Source organism: Urtica dioica, chromosome 4 (genome assembly GCF_054948205.1).
Source record: "Urtica dioica subsp. dioica isolate 48M chromosome 4, U.dioica_male_clone48M_v1_H2, whole genome shotgun sequence".
Lineage (NCBI taxonomy): Eukaryota > Viridiplantae > Streptophyta > Magnoliopsida > Rosales > Urticaceae > Urtica > Urtica dioica.
The window spans coordinates 4,130,467-4,150,859 of record NC_142759.1 but is presented as its reverse complement, the minus strand read 5'-3'; the positions used below and the strand labels follow the sequence as shown (position 1 = coordinate 4,150,859).

Below are 20,393 nucleotides of genomic sequence, written 5' to 3'. Positions count from 1 at the left end.
GGATTCCCCTTTCTTTAAATTCTTTATCGTTGTATCACATAGGGAAGGTGGACTTTTTAATCGAGCGTGTTTGTTTCATCATCCATGGGTGATATGTCAAATATAAAAAAAAAAAACTGCATTAATGTTCGAATACACTCTGGCTAATTAACTTGTTCATTACATACAAGATACTATAAACCAAGCATCCGTAGAGAGACCAACAATAGCACTAATTCAGGAGATTAATTAATCGGGTTAAACAATCTAAAATTGCCAACACATTACTAATTAATAACTCTCTCAAGCTTCTTCAGCTTTACTTGCTTCCTTGTAGCAGTAGTCTCTAGAGTCCTGTCCACTTCTCGTCGTCCGCAAATAATTCTTGTAATACATATACTGAAGTATGATCTGTTTAACATTTCTTTATTAAGGCACAAACTTGTAATTTAAAGATGAAATCGATTGATAAATAAAACGCTAATAAATAAGCAGTTGAAAAGGATACAAAAAGGTCGAGTGCGACGCAAACGACAGCATCAAGCAGCCATGGCATGTTGGCTTTGATTCTTTTCCATTCTGTGCTTCTCACAAGTATGCTGTAATGTAATAAGCGGACATATTATATGTTGTATCAAATATAGAAAACGTAAGATTAGGTTAAAATTAAAAAATATAGAAATTGTTGTCCAGATTTTTTTTCCTTCTCACTGCTACGTACATTTATATTTTTTTTAATAAATATGCTAACATCCATTCCATATACTCTCAGTCTATAATTCTTAGTTTTTAAATTAGACCATAATTTTTAAGTTACGCAAATTTAGACCGTAATTTTAAATATTGGAATAATATGTAGCCACCAATTATTTGAGCAACTCCCAGAATAATACAATTTTCCATATTTTAAATTTACAGGAATTATAACGTTCAATTACATACATTTATATGTTTAATAAAAAAAAAAGTATAATTTTGCTGAAAATTAAAATAAATCTATGTTTTCTGTAATTATTCCCAAAGACATGAGGAGAGACAGATTAGTTACCTAGCCACATAGGTGACATTTGCAACCAGAGCAAAGACGAACATGAGGGGATTCAAGCCCTAAATGACCATAAATATCAAATCATAGAACCATTAACATAACATACTCATGATATTGTTACTACACGTGTGTAGAGTCCAATAAAATAAAATAAAAAGTATATAAACAATTATAAAGTGCGTACCTCAACATTTCCTCTTTTTATCTATGGCCAAAATATAAGCCAAAAGTTGTTAGTATATATATGGGAAAAGACATAAATACTTTGGAAATAGAAAAAATTAACAATATATATATATATATATATATATATATATATATATATATAGTTTAAGAGACTTACGTTAAGCCATATCTGAGGAAGACGACCACCCATGTATATTGCAGCCATCATCCATCCTAACCATTGCCCATATACGGTATGACTTTCACCAACATTATTCTGATTTGCATATGATATTAGTCACCATATAAACAATTAATAAAAAAAAAAAAAAAAAAGTGATATGTATTTATCATACTTGTGAGAGTAATTTCCTTGTAGCGAGTCCTATGTACGCTTGAGTCAATGCGTTGCTTTTTGGCAAATTAAGTGATGCTGCTAGAAATGTTCCATAGCTAGCTGTCTAAAAAACTTGAGAGAATATTAGTCAGATTTTACCAGAAACTTCTGTTTAAAAAAAACAATTAAAAAAAAAAAAAAAAATCTCTCACAGCGTAACTCTCAAATCATAGTTTACTTAGGAAATTTAATACTAAATTCAATGAAAACAATAGAGTGAAAAAGAATAAAATAGACATTTGAATTTTAAAATGAATTTCAGAATTAAGGTTTAGCTCCACATAAACTCTGCATTGTTTTTTTCTTCTAAATGATGAACAAAAGTCTAATCCCGGATAAAACAGCCTAGAAAGTCTATTTTATGAAATTTCCCTACTGTAATTAAATGGATCCACGAGTAATAGCATATACACTTCTCTAACATATATAACTTACAATTTAAGGAATAAATCAAGTATTTCTGTGATTCCAGGGGTTTAATTAGTAAATAAGAATATTTACCGAGTTTGGAATAGGACGAGGCTGGGTAAGAGATTTGTTGGAGCGAACACGAACGCTGACGTCATCATCCGAAGAAGACGAATCAGTGTCCACGCCCAGCGCTGAAGGTCCGCTCCTCGCTGCCCTCATATACGTCCCAAACGGCGGGGTGCCACTACCAGCCAGTGATCTTGCTGACCTGTACAAATCAACGGCTCAGATTTACTTCCACTTTCCAGTCCGTACCAGATATAGAGAAACTTGTCACATCCTACACACAACGTGTGACTTCAAATCATCCCATCTCATGTATAATAAATTATTAATAGTGATATTATCCAATTCTTACGTTCTTTGGTCAATTATATTTTTCTCCCTCGAACATACCCCACACATTTCAGTTTGTCCTCAATAAAACACACACACACACACACACACAAAAAAGTAAATACAGAAGACAAAAAATTGTGATTTTACTTGATTCATCAAGGAATTGGGGAATTTATTATAAAATAAAAAATAAAAAAAGGAATGGGGGGATTGATATTTTTTTTTTATTCGTAAAAATTCTATAAAATGGTTTTTTTTTTTTGTAATTTAAAATCAATTTTATTGATGCCTGAATTATATAAAAATCTATACATTCTAGAGTTGTGAAAGTATGACAGTCCGAATATTTTTTTCTCGATAAAGTTCATATTTTTTTCATAGTAAACTAGTTAATATTGAGTACATATTTAAGCTTAATGCAACTTTATTTAGTTTAACGTGGTTGGTTTTCCTTGAAGTCTTGGTTATTTTACAAAAGCTTAAGTTTCATTTAAAAAAAAAGTTTTAAGTTTCAAATAATTAAATTCTAAAAAACACCACCCTAAATGATTTAACAAATGGAAATATGGAAGGGATTAAACATACGTATAGTAAAAATCTCTTCTTGGAGTAGCACTTGAACTCGTAATTTTAGTTGAAGGAGTTCTTGGAATCGGAATTCCTGAATCATGATCTCGCCCACTTGGGTCACAATATTTCAGTGGTTTTCTTTGATCTTCTTCACCCTGATATATATTAATGTCACATATAATAATCACCACTAATATTTATAGTAAATGTATAACCCAATCATTTATTTGTCTGTATTACAATTAAGTTTGGAAATACCGTTTGATTGGCGTAGTTGATCTTTCGGCGTTTCAACCATCTATTGATGTAATCGTAGTACAGACTCTGAAGCACTAACACAATAGTACTAATCGTGTAAAGCTGCAATACATAGAAATACACAAATCCAAAGACACATTTAACTTTAATATTTAATGCTATAACCGAGTAACCACAAACTATGATACATGTATTGCCAAACAAAGATTTTGCAACTTGCAATTTCAACGTCTTAAAATATTCCTGGTCCTGCAGATCTCCTCTTTTTTCTTTTTTTTTTTAATGGATACGCTGAGTTCACATTCCACTAATATTCAAAAGTAGCTAGTTAATTATAATTACTGGAAATATCGGACCAAGGGCCAAAGTTTAAAATATTGATAGCAATATACATAACGAGGTTCTGATTTTACGGATATATCGAGTATCGACGAATATATCGACGGATATTTTATAATAATTTTAATACCGACTACCGATTATATCGGTGATATATCGATGATATATCGATTATCGACGGATATATCGACAAAAATCTTATAACAAAATATAATAAAATATGTACCACTATTTATATTTTTAAATTTCTAATAAAACAATAAAATTTAAAATATATCTATAACTTTTTTCTTATAGATATACATTATTAATATTTAAATTACTTTCTCAATATTAAAAAATGTAATAAAATAATTTTTTTCAAAGAAATTGTTATATTTTTATACTACAGTACAAATATTCTTTAAAATAATAAAAAGGAATAGTATTATATATTTAATTATTTAGTCTATTAGTATAGATATTATATATATATAATACGTTATTTGTCATACATATATTTATATGTATATAAAATATAAATAAGGAAATATTGATAATATCATTATACTAAGTAAAATTAATAAGTAAAAGATATAAATGATAAGAAATAATAAATAAAAAATAAAATAAAATAAAAAACAAATAAAACGATATTTTCAAATTTGAACGATATTTTGGATTTTTTAACTACGAAAAAATATCGATATTTTAACGATATTTATAAAACGATAACGATTACAACGGATATTTTATCGATACTCTTCAAAAAACGATTTATCGACGATATATCACCGATATATCCCGATATTTTGAACATTGGGCCAGAGTGTTAAACTTCGTTTCAAACAAACGATCATAACTAGTTTGAATGGGATATTTAATATTTATATTAAAAGGAAGGATAGAAGTTGCATTAAAAAATAATTTAGAAGCCAAAAATTGCGAAAATTACCAGTGCCGTGTAATATTGTGTTGGTAACTGCATCCACAAAAGGAAATATAAGATCGATTAGCCAAAAATGTGTTAATAGCATTCATAATTATAGACGGAAAAAATCGATGGAAAAAAAAAAAAAAAACATTTCTGACAAATTTATTTATATCACAAAAAACTGGACTTTTAACTTTCTGGACCACCGGAAAATATTTAGAGAAATAGCACACTCACCGTTGCTGGTTCCAGAAGACAACCCACTAGATTGAACACGTCTCTACAAATACAAAAAGGATAAAAAGAAAACATGAGATGGTATTTATTATGGATAAATATATAAGTTATCATATTATGATTTTTCTAATTAATTACCCGGCGACCCAAGTGAGGAGAAAGGCGAGAGAGACACCGTGGCTTGATTTTGTACGGAAGTTTGTGAAGATCTGAGGAATCTCAGCAACACCCCAACAAAGCAAGCTTATGAGCCCAAAACCGAACGAGAATTCATCTTTCACATTGCAAAGACAATCCTTGAAGTATTTCTCAACCCAACCCACACACGCCTTGTTTTGCTCAACACAATATGAGACTGACATTCTCTCTCTCTCTCTCTCTCTCTCTCTCTCTCTCTCTCTCTCTCTCTCTCTCTGTATTGTGTTTTTGTAGTATTACAGAGATGTGGCAACGAACCTTACGTTTTATATCGAAGCTGTCAAATAGATACAGAATATATTGATGAAGTGTAAGTCCCTATATATTTCTCATTTATGTTATATTGAATATTGATATCCACTTATCTATTTCTATATATCGTTTTTATGTTTCCCGTAATATAACATTATTATATACATCATAAAAATCAATAAAGGGAAAAGAAAGCATATCAAAATAAAAATAATTTATCTATTACAGAAGTAAATATAGTTTATACTTTATACTTTGTGGTAAATACTAAATAACCAAGATCTTACGTTTTAAAAATCACTAGTCAATTCTAATTTAGAATCCATACATGTTTTTTATCTTATATTTGATTAGCTTAGCTATCGTTCAAACTTAAATTTCAATTATATGTTTGATTGTTTTATTTTATTTTTCATTAAAAACGTCTGTATATTTTTTTTTTAATATTTCGACCATTTTTTAATGTACGGAAATTCGTTTTTAATATAAACATAGATATGTTTTTTTTTTTTTAAATAGAAGTAGAATGAAATATATAAATATATACTTTACTTTTTTTCTTCTTTCTAAAAGATGAATAATTATTATGTGGTATGGTAACAAGAATTACGTGGATGTGGTACATACGCATATTCTATCTCCAATTCGCTTATTCCTTATATTACGTTTTCATTTTCTTGTGGCTGTCTCAAAGAGGGAGAAATGGAACTAACCAATACAAAACATCGTTTGTGCGGTTCGCATATTCTTACAAATTGATCCATTTTGTTCTGAACTACCTGACATCGCATTCAATGGTCAAAAATAATTCTGTTTATTTAAAAAAAAAAAAAAAAAAAAACTACAAGCTTAATGTGGTGATGATGATGTATAAAATGTCAAAATCATGTGGACATCCTTTACAGTGATATCAATTCGCTATATTTATTGTCATCCTTTAAATGTTTTCCTTTCACCGCCTCTTTACTAGTGAGTTAAAGTCAAAACTCAAAGGCCAAAGCTAGCTCTCTCGATTATTGATTTTTTTTTTCCTCTCCTTTTTTCGTATAACTTTTTTTTTAAGAAAAAACTCACTCAATTCAATACACTTTTATTATAATAATAAAGCTTATTCTTTAAAGACAAACCAATTATATAATTTTTAGTGGCTTATTTTAAGTTTTTATTTTATTCTATGATTTCCAAATTCTTTCAATCAATATGTATTATTACTATTTTGTAAATATGTAAAGGTTTATTTGATAATAACAGCTAAATAAAAAGCTAATATTGAAGAATAAAGTAGTTATAGATAATTAGTGTCATACGTGTGAGAACACCACCAAATATTATGATTCAAATTTTCATATTTTTGTTTCATCAAAGAGAGAAAACTTATAAAAAAAAAAAAAAAAAAAAAAAAAAAAAAAAAAAGGAAGGCCTTTTGTATATATTCCTAGCGTATATCCAGTAGATATGGCTGAAACATTATGGAGACTATAATGGACATCGTCCATATGGAATCTTATCTGTATGACTGTATCCTAACTTTCCTCACAAAAGTGAAGTTGTTGGAAATTTGGTTATTTTTTTCAAAAGTAAAATATCGACCTGATTAATAATTTTTGTTTTCATGTGGGATGTTAATTTTGTTTTCTTGCATTTAGAATAGTTACAGTATAATTTCTGCTAATTTTTCTTTAAAATTTTAAACATTGTGTGTGTTCAATTAGATCAGGTCATCATACAAGCATATTGAAAACATCATAAAAAAAATTATTGCTAAATATTTATAGCCAAAAGATCTCATGTATCATTCATTAAAAATACCATTATTTTTTCAAAGTTTGAATCTTATTTGCTATATAGGTATTAAGTCACTGAACTACTTGAAGCAATATTTTTTTATTTTTTTTTAATCTTTGCGTTTTTAAAAAACAAGCAATTTTTTTTCGAGAGATTTAAAGATACCATTGATGTAAATATTAATGTGGAGTGCGTTTTAGTAGTTGTTATTTTTCGAACTTTAAGATCATTAGCGTTATATATGTTGTTACAAAATTATTACTAACTTATTTTGTAGCCGGAGACAAGTTCGTCCGTATATTGATTGAATACAGAATATCGATATTGCAAATCTCTATACATATCATTGTGAACAAGTCCAATATTGTGGCGAAGTTCATTAAATAACTAAGAAGATTAGACACTAGAGCTTCAACGAATTGTATCTAGGCCTCATTGTGCCCACATTCATTTCCAAACAAAATTATTCTGAAACCCTAAAACTCAGGTAGAAGAAGTACCAAAAATATTGACAAAAATAAAACAAGAATTAGAAGGAGAAATAAATTAGAGTAACTAACATGCAAGGCATGTCTACATAGATCTTTAACATTGACAACAACCACCACGTGTCCGCTCTCGTTATATATAAAAAAGCTGCTGACGTGGCAGGTAATGGGAAGGGTTATGTCACAGATTATGACAACAAGATAGAAACTAAAGCTCAAAGCCTTTCGTGAAACAAAAGGACAAAATAAAAATGTAGGAACGGCGACGAGTCGCCTCGAGAAGGAAGATAAGCATGTAGACACACGTGTACGTTTCATGCTTATCCTCAATGCAATCCTCTGTCGGCCATAGTGCTTAAAAATCCTCTAATTTATTTATTTATTTTTCTCTTTTACGCTCGATTTATCCGTATTTTTCTCTTTTAGCAAACGGTGTAAGTTTTCGACCTATGAAGTAATTAGTTCCACAAGATATTGTGATAAGTGATTAAGTGAACGAGTTACATAGCCTATAGATTGAAGAAACATATAAGTAATATGAAGTTTTATTTTGTAAGCAAAACATTAAGATTGTGTTTTTTATGTTTGAAATTAGACTTTTACCTTTTTTTTTATTATAAAAATGTCCCTGAAAGTACTTAAATCTTATTTTTGCTAATTTGTGATGATCCGCGATGGTTTAAATGATTATATAAGTATTTTTTCTAAAATATGATAAAAACATGGTCGGATCAGATGCCTTTTTTTCTTTTTAAAAATGTTAACAAATAATACATTTTTTTTGTCAATCAAACGGTTACAAGAAAAAAAAAAATTTGTTAATTTTAATCGCACGGCTGAAACTAACTATTCTGAATAGTTTTTATTTTTATTTTTATTTTTTTATTGCCATTCATACACTGATGAACATTATCTTCGTTTCTAATTTTTTTCAAAAAGCAGCTCTTTCGGAAAATGGGTTGTTTCCTAAAAATAAAAATGAGAAGGAAAACGAAGAAAAATAGATGAAAGGAAACAATTTTCCTTTCTTTCTTTCTTTTTGCAAGATACTTTATGGTCGTCTATTATAATCAAAGAGTTATAGCTTGTATTGGAACTCTACGAAATGAAAAGAAAAACATAGTTGGAAAACAACCGCCGAAGTGACAAGCTCATTAATTAATTTACTTATGTAATTCGGAATTTCGTCCCACCACCATTGAGTGAAAAACTACATCAACGTCATTTAATTGAAATCATTTTTTTAAACCATTTAAACCAGGAAGAAGCTTTAATAATTCAGATTTCGTATAAAACTTACCCAGATATCATGACTAGTTTGTTGGCTTCTTAAAATTCTTTCTTAGCCACTTAACATAGACTTCATTCTATTCATGCATGTAGTTGGATCTGGAAGCTTACAAGTCATGATCATCTTGACACGTAATGGGTAAACATACAAATAATCAAACGGAAAAGACCAATTGTCGGTCTCTGTATAATCTATGATGTTATTTTCATGCCATGGCCCATGTAATGCGGCGATTCGTGAAGGTATTGAGTGTGAATGTGATGTGTTATCGCTATTTATTAAATTATAATATAACAATGGCACCCAAAACAAAAAATTGAGATTTATGAGAAAGTCATGGTTACACAGCTTTCTTTAAGCATCTTTTTGAACCAAAGTTCGAAATGCCGTTTCGAGAGTCTCATGATTTATGGAAAATCGAACGGAAAAAATGTGAAAAATATTATTCGATTTGTCGTTTTCAAATGCCGTTTTTCATGGAAAATCGACAAACCGAAGGAAAATCGAACGGAAAAAACGTGGCAAAATATATTTAAAATATATACATATAATATATATACATTGTATGTAATACATACATATATTTTTCAATTTTTAAACATATATAAAAAAAATACATTGTCTATATAATATTTTTTTATAGAAAATTGTATATATATGATATTTTATAAACGTGTACTAGTAATGTATATAATATTTTTTATAATTAGCTTTTTAAAAAAACGACAGCAAAAAAAACGATAGCAAAAAAAGTAAAACGACAACAAAAAAGAAAAACGACAAAAAAACGACAAAACGACGAAAAAGGACGACGAAACGAAAAAAACTGCATTCGTCGATCGGACATCCTCCGGCAGTGGCGTCGTCAGAAATCGGCGAAATCGTTGATGTTTAGAACCTTGGTTTGAACCCGTACTTCTTTTATTAGAAAATACTTCAGAGTAAGAGAAAGGTTTAAAATTTGGTCAACTTACGTTAATTTTTAGCTTTTTTTTTTGTAAACATATTTAACTGTTAATTGAAAACAAATTGGTTCAATTAACTGATATAGATCAAAATCCCTCGTTTTTTTAATTAATTAAATAAGTTGTATTTATAAATTAATTTAGAGCGTTGTAGATTTGTAGACAAAACTAAACTATAAAATTGGGATGTAGCCAACATTTGCAAACTTTTAGGAAAATAGACAAACAGATGAGGTGTCACTTAAATAAGCCAGGCAAATTTTCTATTTTGTCATTTCAGTTTTTTTTAGGGTAATTTAGCAAAACAAACTTAAACGTATATAGAGAATTGCTAAATAGCAAAGGTTTGGTAAATATTATGTAAATAGCCAATTTTATATATTTACAAACGTAAATATTAAGTAAATAGTCACTGTCATATTAAGTCATGCCATCATTTATGGCTATTTACCTAATATTTACCAAACATTGGCTATTTAGCAATATCAAACGTTTAAGTTTGCTATTTTTCTAATTTTTTTTATAGTGATTCGTCACTTTCTCTGTCATACAAGTTTTTTTCCTCCACAAAACTTCAAAAATCCATATCTTCCTCATATGAACTCGAAATTGAGTGATGAAAAAAAAAATGTATGGGAGAGAAAGTGACGAATAATCATTGTAGAAAAAAAATGGCTGAAAGAACAAAATAGAAAATTTGACTGGCTTATTCAAGTACCACCTCATCTGTTATATCATTTTCTTAAAAGTTTTTAAACCTTGGTTATATCTCAAACGTGATGTTTGAAATGACCTAATAAATTATAAATTTAATTAATTTATTCTATTTAACTTTAATTTATTGATTTTCGTTTTATAAATGTTACTAGTTTCTTATTAAATTTAATTTAATTTGATATATGTAGTGTACGAAAGCTTGGAAATATGATAAGTAATATTTTTACCTCACAATTATTTTTGTTTTCCTTTCTTTTGTGTTAATTTATTTATTGTGTCTTGTGATTATAATCAACATTAGATTTTTATTTAATGTTTTTTTTCATGATTATGGACAACATTTGAATTATATTTCGTGTTATATTATGAGTAGAAAAGAGACGAACGAGAAGGAAAAATGGACGGATTTATTAGCATTTATAAACACATTTTGTTTTAAATAATCAAAACTATAATTTAGACAATTCTATTAGTAAATTCAGGAGAGATAATATATTGTGTACAATTTTATTCTTTTTTTTTTTACTTTTTCTCTATTTTTTTTCTCCGAGTTCTATATATGTCACCAAATTTGAGCTTGTTTGACGATTTATTAGCATATACATGTCAACAAATGACACAATTTGTTGACATGTCAACAAATGACACAATTTGTTGACATGTCCACAAATGACATACTTTGTTATATATATGTCAACAAATTACACGATATATTTACATAATTTTCCAGTTTTTAACGTATTCACTTGAGTTTGTCTTTATATAATAATATTCACAAATAAATACACATATGAGTCTACATATCAATTTGTCAAACAAATTTCCGTCTTTGTACTCATATATATGTCAACAATCGACACAATTTGTTGATATATATATATATATATATATATATATATATATATATATATATATATCAACAATCGTCATGATTTGTTGACATATACATCAACAAATGACATGTTTCTCTACGAGCCCAATCTTATTTTGCATATATACATTATATTTTTTATACACAATAACGTATAACTCATGTCACAAAGCCATTTTAGCATTGTGTTATATATTAACATTAAATATAATTCAGATGAAGTTACCACAATCCACAAAGCAAAAACTAAACCATACCAGTTAATTACATACAAAAGTCACACATTTTGTAAAAAAATATTACAAACACTTAAGACACACCAAAAAGGGAAAATTTTGCAATTCCTATATTTTTTTTTTCTTTTGTTTTCCCCTTTGATTTTCTATTTCATTATACCTCTACAGTTAGTGATACTTCAAATACTCGTTTTACTACACTCGACCGCCGACGATTCTTAGACTGCAACACTCATCTGGTTCGTCATCGCTAACAGTGGTGGTGGAGACGATATTGGAGCTCTCGGAATGGTTGTCGTTAGACAGAGAGCGAAGTGGAGAGAATTAGTGAAGAAGAAGAAGAAGGCTTACATGGGATCATAACGTCGGAGAATGGTGACTCCAGCGATGCACTCCACCAAATCACGCCGCAAGGTCACCCCAACAGCAATGGGGGGTCAGAGAAGGGCAACTCTAGCGACCAGCTTGACCAACTCCTCCTCTCTTACTCTCATCCGCCATTGCCAACGGCGATGACCTCAGCCCATTCGCCTCTAGCAAGCACGAGGCCTTCATCGCCAGCCTCCGCCACTTCGCCCGCTTAAAGGAGTCGGAGATCGAAGAGATCTGCAAGGTTCACTACGAGAAATTTATCCTCGCCGTCGACGACCTTCGATCGCTCCTCTTCGACGTCGAGTCCCTAAACTCTGCCATCTCCGACTCCAACTCCCGCATCCATTCCGTCGCCGCACCGCTCCTCTCCTCCCTCGACTCGCTCGTCGACTCCACCTCCATGCTGCAGAGCCTCTCCTCGTCGTTGACTCCGTCTCCACCGACTTGCGAATTGCCGACCTTTGTTCTCGCGCAAACTACCAACTCTCTTTCGCGACGATCTCTATATGGCTCTCCGATGCGTTGAATATCTCACCCCTGAGTCACTGCACCGTCCTCGACGCTCTGCCATATGATGGACCGGAAGTTGGAGTCGGAGTCAGCGGCGGCGGGCATAAAGGACACGCAGATATAGATGAGGGCATTGAAAAGGGGGGAGGGCCAAGTGAAATCGAGGTTTTGTAAGCTCTGATATAGTTGCTTTTTTTTTAGGTTGAAGAAGAAGGAGTGTGAGATATAGAGATAGGAAGAAGAAGAAGAAGAAGAAGAGATCGTGGGATGAGTTTGAAAGTTTATCGGGAAACAATGAAAGAGGATACAAGGAAAATAAAATTTTGCCCTGGGCCCACTAATAGAATTGACCAAATTATCAGTATAGATCCGTATATTTCCCAATAAGAAAATAAGTAAAAGAAATTGATTATTCCACAAGTACGACATTTATTGACATTTATGTTAATAAATCTTCACACAAATTTTTAGATTCTTAAAAAAAAAAAAATTCAAACGGTTATATGAGAACGAAAGTGAACATCGATATGATTTAGCAACTGAAAAACAAAAAGAAAATCAGCCATGCAAGAGAGAGAGAGAGAGAGAGAGAGGAAAATGATTAAAAAGGTAAATACATAAATGAGTAGTTATACTTCTAGATTAAAATAAATTTATTGGATTTTAGTCTAAAATTATTGAGAAAATTAATAGTTGTGTTATAATCCGAAAAGTAAAGGACAGCCCTCGCTTGCTGAGGAGAAAGAAAACGAGGGGAAAAAGGATATGGGAAGTGAATTGTAGATGGGCTTTACTTTCACTAAAGGCAAAAGGACTCTAGTGGGCCTTAACATGCTAACTAAGCCCATGCTTTTTTATAGACAAATCCGACTGTTTTCGGCCTAATGTAAGCCCGTGCTCAATTAAAGGGGAAAAACTAGAAGAATAGTTTTAGAGAAAATTATACATAAAGTAATTTTCCAAATAAACTAGATGGCTTAAAGTCTTAAACTGATTTTCCTTTAAATTTCTCTATAACTATATATTGTAGAGGAAAAAAAATAGACATTCATAGTGAACCCCTCTATTTTTCTTTTAATTGTACCCTTATAAAATTTAGCTTGGTCATTCCTCTCTATTTTTTTACTAGGACCCTTATAAAATTTAGTTTTGCATTTTAACCCCTCTAAATTTATTTTGAACTCCTAATATAGTGTATATATATATATATATATATATATATATATATACACACACTTGCCGATACCGTGACAAAGACGAGTTTAGTTAGAGCAATTATAAATCATTTAGAAGAAACACAATGTAAACCTCTTGTCAAATTCCTATCTTCGTGAGGAATCTGTAAGGAACAAGTTTCCTCATATGTTATTATAAAGCTATTAATTTTAGTACTTTACAAAGTTATTTTCAAAAGAGAGACGCTGCACAGTCAATTTTATGGGTCCCCCACGAAACTACACAGCAATTTCCTACACGAAAATTTTAAAGAAATAGCCAAAAGCCAAAGAAAAATAGAAACTTCATTGAAACTCCCTGTGTCAATAGAACATAACGTATCTATTATTTATTCCTCCAATAAAGAAAGAAACTGTTATATTCAGTGTGTATATAAATACATTGTGCACTTACATGTTATTCATATCGACCGATACACTCTCAAGTAAAATAATGGCCAATAATACTAGCCACGTAGAGCCTAATAAATCTTCAATATCGAGATGGTTCGCAAACAAGTCTCTCAAACTAAGCCTCAACAATCGTCGCCGAACAAAATCAAAAGGGTCATCATCTTCGTTATCTTCTTCTTCTTCTTCGGCGCTCAATTCTCCAATAAACTCTCCGATGATCTCGAGTCCGAGCTCGGAAACCGTAAGAAGCAAAGAAGACGAGCTCAGGCAAGTATTTCGCCGTTTCGACGCGAACGACGACGGGAAAATATCAGCCATAGAGCTCCGATCGTACTTCGGGTCCATCGGCGAGTACATGTCTCACGATCACGCTAAAGCGGTGATCGGAGATTTCGACACCGACGGAGACGAGTCGTTGGACTTCCAGGAGTTTCTGAAGCTCATGGAGAGAGAAAAGGACGATGATCGCGATGTTAATAAGAGCGGTGATCTGAAGAGCGCTTTCGAGATGTTCGAGTTGGAAAATGGGTGCATAACTCCGAGGAGCGTCCAGAGGATGCTCGGTAGGCTCGGCGACACCAGATCGTTCCTCGAGTGCAAGGCCATGGTAAGGGCGTTCGATAAGGACGGTAATGGAGTTCTTGATTTCGACGAGTTTCACCAAATGATGACCGCTAATTAAGCCTCATCACCATACCTAAGTAATTAATATGATTTGATATGATATATGATCTAGTTTGGTTAGGGAAAATTAAACTTGAGGAGTACGTATAAATTCATACAGAACACTTGGTTTGGTGATATGTGTAAAAAGAAAGAAAAAAAAAACATTATAATATATGAGTGTGTACTAAAAAACACGGCATGAAATTTGCAATATGAAAAATGAAATTGATGGTTTACGTTTATGTGTGTATGAGTGTGTACTAGGCGATCTTATTCTCAACTATATATGTATATGAAATTTACTTAAATACAATTGAAATAAGAGCTCCCATTTATTTACGTTTGCTTGAAAGCTTGAAGAAAAAGAGTGAAAGGAAAGTGGAAAAAATAGGACAGACGTATTTTTCAAACCGCCTGTTGGTCAGTCGGTTGGCAACTTATAAAGAAATGTTTCTTTAACAAACGAATAAAACACTTTATCTCATTGAGAGGCTAAGCATGAAAAGCTTAATTATAAAGAATATATCTTGCTGAAATTATTCATCGACGTACATTTTAACATAAAATAAATAATAAGTGAATAAAAGGAAATTAAAGAAGCATATATATATTCGTCGAAGAGTTGTTTGTGGGACTCGTGATATCTACCGGAGGAAAATCTTGAGAACTTATACACCACCTTAGCAACATCGGTTAATTAAAGGGTTTTCGTATATATTTGGTAACCCACCTTGATATTAGTTAGGTAAGTTTCCATGGAAAATTTTGAGAAAATATGACTCATAGAGTTATGAAATTGGGTTTCTTAATCAATAATGAGAGACTTATACATGAATTAAACTGTATTTTTATTTGAATAATTAGACTATAAATTTAATCAAGGATAATAGGTTAATTTAAAGGAGCGTTATACAATTTGTATTGGTCATGACTCACGCCTAATTATTCAATAATTAAAAAAAAGTATGACGCATCACGCATGTGTCATATTATATCATGTGAGTCATATTATATCTTGCAGACGTCAATTTGAAGTATAGAGAAGAAAAGAAAAAAGCCAAATACAAGACCAACAATTTCCAGGCAACAGAAATTACTAGCATTGCTTCATATCAATCTGACAATGAGTTCTGCGAGCAAAACTTCTAGCATTGGTGTGGTAAAAGATACATATATTTTGTTTGTGTTGATATACATATTTTGTGATACTTTTCAAGAAGGATGATGTAGCTAAATAGTCAATTTAAAATTATGAATTTGTAAAATAGTCAAAATTTACCTTAATTTAGTGAAATAACAAAAATGTGCAGCAATCTGGTTTAAAAAAAAAATTTAACACCAAGATTAATTTTTTGTAAAGTGATAAATTGCTTATAATAATCGTAAAAAATTTTAATCGTGATTGTCAAAAAAATTTGGAAAACATAAATTTGGCTATTTTGCTGAAAAGTTGAAACTTTGATTATTTTGCTAATCAATAAGTTTCAAATTGGTATTTTGTACAATTTTTCCAAAAATACTTGGAGTGACAAACTGAAAACCGAGAAAAATAACTTGGACAAGAAGTGATCATATTCATATATGCATACAGAAATTAATTAATTTTTTTTAAATCTCATCATATTAACTTCTCTAATGAGTTAAATATAAAACTTTAACCTTATATTATGTATGCATCCTTATAGTACTTTTTTTTTCTCCACGTAGCCGGGGACGGCATGGGAATAAAAACAGAATCTTGTTGTTGCGTTGGTGCTGCAAAAATCGTCATTGGTGGTGAAGCATGGGTCTTCATCAACGATTCTACAACGTGGATCTCCGTCGGCGATGCTGCAAAAATTTAATGACTTATGCCTCTAAGTTGTCATATTAATGTCGATGTCTATATTTTTCTTCATAAGGGTATTTCATTTTTCAACATTTTAGTGAATATTTTGTTTTGTTAACAATGGATTAGTCGTCTATCATTATTCCGTTATAAAAATACAGTTAAATATTTGTTATACAAATTAAAAAAATATATATATTTTGTTATAATCAACGGACCGCAGTTGTTTGGATAAGTCATCCTCTCTGCAAATTGGGAATGCTTATGAAAGAGTGGAAATGAGAATACATGAGATCTGATCCCAAATATTGAATGTTCTAAACTTGCATCTACGAGCATTTCAGCCGTGTTCTATACTACTACAATGTTTAGTGCGATTTAAAAAAAAAAAAAACTTTAATAAAATAGTTAAATAAAACCTTAAAATATATATCTAGGAAAAGCGGGTCCCCATGTACCACATTCCTACTTACTCACAAATATTTATATTTTCGAAGTCACAATTCAGTACGATGATATTAATTACGGAGGAACTCCACGTTTGCATATAAACCTATATGCGTAGAAAATCTAAGGGTTGGTGTTCAGCCACGTGTACTCCACGTCATTGCCAGAACTCCTCCTCCATTAGATCATGCAATTCTTCAAATGTAGTTTATAATAATAATAATAAAAAGGTTTTGGGAGAAAAACAAAAACAAAAAGTGGGTGCTCTAGTAGTAGTGGCTGGCTAGTGAGAGAAATTATAAATCTAGAAAAGTAAACAAACTTGCGAGCGAAGAGTCTTTGATAGAGAAGACGAGGTTAACGGAAAGAGTTCTATGAGATTGATTGAACAAAAGAGAGAAGAAAAATAAAAAAAAAAACTCAGAAATAGTGATATTACGATCGGTACTTAATAGACGAGAGAGGTCAATGGGACTCACTGAGTTCGTATCAGCGAGTTTGGGGTATGAAGCAGAAACGGGTTCATTGACCGACATTTCTCGCACCAGATTTCAATGGAGTGCAACAACCTTTGCCTTGTAAGAGTTTTTCTATTTTTCGTTTTTATTCATGTTTAATTTTACTCTCACTTTCGTCCATATCTCATTGACAGTTTCTGTATGAACTCTGTAAATTATTTATTCTTCTTCACTGCAACGCCTAATTACGTTTGATAGAAAGTTAGGTTTGTAATGGTATTGTGAAGATTATGAACAGACGAGATTACTTCAAATTAACATGCTTTATATAATTGTGCATTGGTATATTAGAGCAAGTGCTTTTTGGGGACAAAATCAGAATTTTTCATGTTCATTTTTTGTTGAAGCAATACGGATTAAGTGATAGAACAATTATGCATAGTTTGGCAAATGGCATAAAAAATCGAATTAAGAAGAAAACTCTTACCAATAAAACATGACAATTCAATAATTAAGTAATACAGGTAAGTTGAGGCGTAATTTATTACAGATTCAAGATTCATATGCTCTTCGTAATTGATTCAGGTTATAACAATGCCAGTAAATATTACGGAAATGCCATCTGTTTTGCTTATTTATGTTATATCTCATTCTTTCCACTGCAGGATTTTGTTAATCCTAAATCGAACTGCGAATCGAAGTTTGTCACTGCAAACTACTCTTCTAGTGTTCTATATCTTCACAAGTCTACCAAATGCATTGTTCAATCTCGTCAGGTATGATTTCCTTGTATTAAAAAAAATGGCATATCACTAATTTATCGCCATTATATTGTCAGAGGAGCTTTCGGTTCATGGTTGTCCTTCATTGCGGTCGGAGCCAATCTCTACTTCCCCGAAGATGTTCCAGGTTCGAATATATTCTTAACTTCAGTATGATTGTTGTTTTCAATAGCTCTGATCAGTTCGTGTTGGTTATGTCGATAGTCGCGCGATTTGTCCTGTTTGTCGTGGTTCCGAATTCGATCGCAAAGGGACTCCGAACCACCTCAGCGGGTGCGATCTTTTGTCTTGTGATCAGCGTTTTACTTGCGCTGTTGAAGTTACGGTTCATCTGCGACGATCACTATGACGAGCACATTAATCATTCCATTTGCTACTATGTATGTATAGCATTTCTAATATACTTCACAATTATGGAATTGCGGTTAGAATGAAAGGAAAATTGAAAGGAGTGTTTTGGTCAATTGAAAACCGTTCTCCTTTGCTTGTTAGTCCGTGAAATCTATTGGATTGGCCTGGTCTTGTCTGAAACACACTTGTCTGTTCTTTTTATTTGCGTGGGAGAAACAATATTCCATGATATTAGGTAAGAGTTAGAAGATCCTTGACCCACAAAGAAAAAGAAAAATGGTTTCGAGATAGAGTTGTTTGTTTGTTTGCTCATGTTTTTTTTTTGGTGGCTATTTCTTTTTTTCTCTTGGAAGGACTCTCTTACTTGTACCTATTGGTTTCACTCAAGCCCCCTTTTTTTTTTATTTTTTTGAAAACTTCGATCAAGCCCTTGAGTTGGTCCACAAACAAGGTTTTTTCTTTTGCGTGTGTCGTGGTCTTGATAAAATGTTAGTAGTCACATCACATTGTCGTAGTCGAAGTATTATTGAAGTTGAATTGGTGATCTTGTTGTTGTAAGAGCTTTTATACACTTTCTTAATCTCATATTCTTTCTGAGTTGTCTTTAGTATACTTCTTGACCAACCATAAGTTTAAACAAATCAATCATCTCGGTTCAAGTTCAACCATTGTACTGGTTCTTGCATAATACTAACACCTAGGAAAGGCTTGTACCCATTTCAGTTTCATTACAATGAGCCAACGTTAATGGTGCATGGGTTGTTGAAGCATTGGTGATATCATTTGAATGACATGTTCTGGCTCAGTATCAACGCGAGTACGAAATTTAACCGACACTTGGTTTTACCGATAATTTTACCGATTCGAAATCGAAATTCGGTACCACGTTAGCAAACCAAGGTTAGGTTATCGGTTTTCAAAATATATTTAATTCGGATTTAACCAATACGAACTTACATGAACCGTTGATGTGTGCCAGTTTACCAAGATTTGTAAAGTAAAAGTAGGCAATATCTTCTTTCAAAAAAAAAAAAAAAAGTATGCAATATCATGTTACTACTTGTGTTAAGTTGATTAAGAATGAAGATTCAAACCGATCAAAGCTAAATTAACTTATTATGATAATATCTAACTTTATTGAACTCATTTGTGGTAAATTAACAAACAAGACTTAATAAAATGTCTGAGTTAATGGATAAATTTTAATAATTTTGATAGGAATTCGCTAGATTTATAAACACAATGAAATTGTTATATAGTCAACTTTTCGTTAATTTTAAGTGAATAATAATGCATTTTTATTAACAGGGCCAAATTTACGTAATACATAAAATGATATATATGGAATACTCGAATTGTGCAAATGATGATGCATCATTCGAATGGCTATTTATCTATAACTAACGAAAAATTGGCTATTTACCAATCCAAAATTTTTTAAGGGCTTAGTTAGTTAGAAATTTGTTTTGATAGTGACTATTTTATTATGTCAATTTTGGTAAATTTAGATGCTTAAAGTAAATTAAAATGTTGATTAAAGAATAAGTTTATAAAAATTAGTAAAATAGCTGAGAAAATTTAACAAAAAATAAACAAATTTATGATTGTGGTAAGCTTGAAAACGTAAGGTATGAATGCAATAATTGACTAATGCAAGAACTATGAATGATACTTCTCTTATCATAAAAAAAGATGGATAATACAATTATAGGCTGCTTACAAATTATGATTTATAAACAAGGAAAGCGTGTCAAAGATGGCGTACAGCGACATGCTTCTGGCTTTGAATTTCATAAAAGACACGTCTCTGTCTCCTATAAAAAAAAAAAAGA

At 31.2% G+C, this 20,393-nt stretch overlaps 3 protein-coding genes across 3 annotated transcripts; 2 read left to right on the top strand and 1 right to left on the bottom strand.

Moving 5' to 3' along the window:
* Positions 1 to 105: 105 nt before the first annotated feature.
* LOC149399472 (PQ-loop repeat family protein / transmembrane family protein) lies at positions 106 to 5,283 on the bottom strand. Its single transcript, XM_089613874.1, has 12 exons — positions 4,855 to 5,283; positions 4,717 to 4,759; positions 4,501 to 4,527; positions 3,228 to 3,329; positions 2,985 to 3,124; positions 2,091 to 2,268; positions 1,549 to 1,653; positions 1,371 to 1,469; positions 1,212 to 1,232; positions 1,028 to 1,086; positions 488 to 578; positions 106 to 390 (listed from the first exon to the last, which is right to left on the bottom strand). Exons 1-12 carry the CDS (start codon positions 5,076 to 5,078, stop codon positions 283 to 285), a joined length of 1,197 nt encoding a protein of 398 aa, XP_089470000.1. The 5' UTR covers positions 5,079 to 5,283; the 3' UTR covers positions 106 to 282.
* An 8,730-nt stretch (positions 5,284 to 14,013) lies between these two features.
* CML41 (calmodulin-like 41) lies at positions 14,014 to 14,945 on the top strand. Its single transcript, XM_089613650.1, has one exon. It carries the CDS (start codon positions 14,031 to 14,033, stop codon positions 14,709 to 14,711), a length of 681 nt encoding a protein of 226 aa, XP_089469776.1. The 5' UTR covers positions 14,014 to 14,030; the 3' UTR covers positions 14,712 to 14,945.
* A 2,168-nt stretch (positions 14,946 to 17,113) lies between these two features.
* LOC149399470 (cold-regulated 413 plasma membrane protein 4-like) lies at positions 17,114 to 19,144 on the top strand. The gene is made up of 4 exons (XM_089612982.1): positions 17,114 to 17,548; positions 18,094 to 18,204; positions 18,267 to 18,337; positions 18,415 to 19,144. The coding sequence occupies exons 1-4, from the start codon at positions 17,439 to 17,441 to the stop codon at positions 18,642 to 18,644; spliced, it is 522 nt and encodes a 173-aa protein (XP_089469108.1). The 5' UTR covers positions 17,114 to 17,438; the 3' UTR covers positions 18,645 to 19,144.
* Positions 19,145 to 20,393: the final 1,249 nt, after the last annotated feature.

What these genes read in the sequence shown, in the direction of transcription:
- LOC149399472 (XM_089613874.1), bottom strand. Translation starts at nt 5,078, where the DNA reads ATGTCAGTCTCATATTGTGTTGAGCAAAACAAGGCGTGTGTGGGTTGG. An exon ending in GTCTTCTGGAACCAGCAACG is followed by an intron (nt 4,528 to 4,716) that starts GTGAGTGTGCTA and finishes TTGTGGATGCAG; the next exon opens with TTACCAACACAATATTACAC. An exon ending in GCGTCGCACTCGACCTTTTT is followed by an intron (nt 391 to 487) that starts GTATCCTTTTCA and finishes AATGTTAAACAG; the next exon opens with ATCATACTTCAGTATATGTA.
- CML41 (XM_089613650.1), top strand. Translation starts at nt 14,031, where the DNA reads ATGTTATTCATATCGACCGATACACTCTCAAGTAAAATAATGGCCAAT.
- LOC149399470 (XM_089612982.1), top strand. Translation starts at nt 17,439, where the DNA reads ATGGGACTCACTGAGTTCGTATCAGCGAGTTTGGGGTATGAAGCAGAA. An exon ending in GCATTGTTCAATCTCGTCAG is followed by an intron (nt 18,205 to 18,266) that starts GTATGATTTCCT and finishes TTATATTGTCAG; the next exon opens with AGGAGCTTTCGGTTCATGGT. An exon ending in CTTCCCCGAAGATGTTCCAG is followed by an intron (nt 18,338 to 18,414) that starts GTTCGAATATAT and finishes TTATGTCGATAG; the next exon opens with TCGCGCGATTTGTCCTGTTT.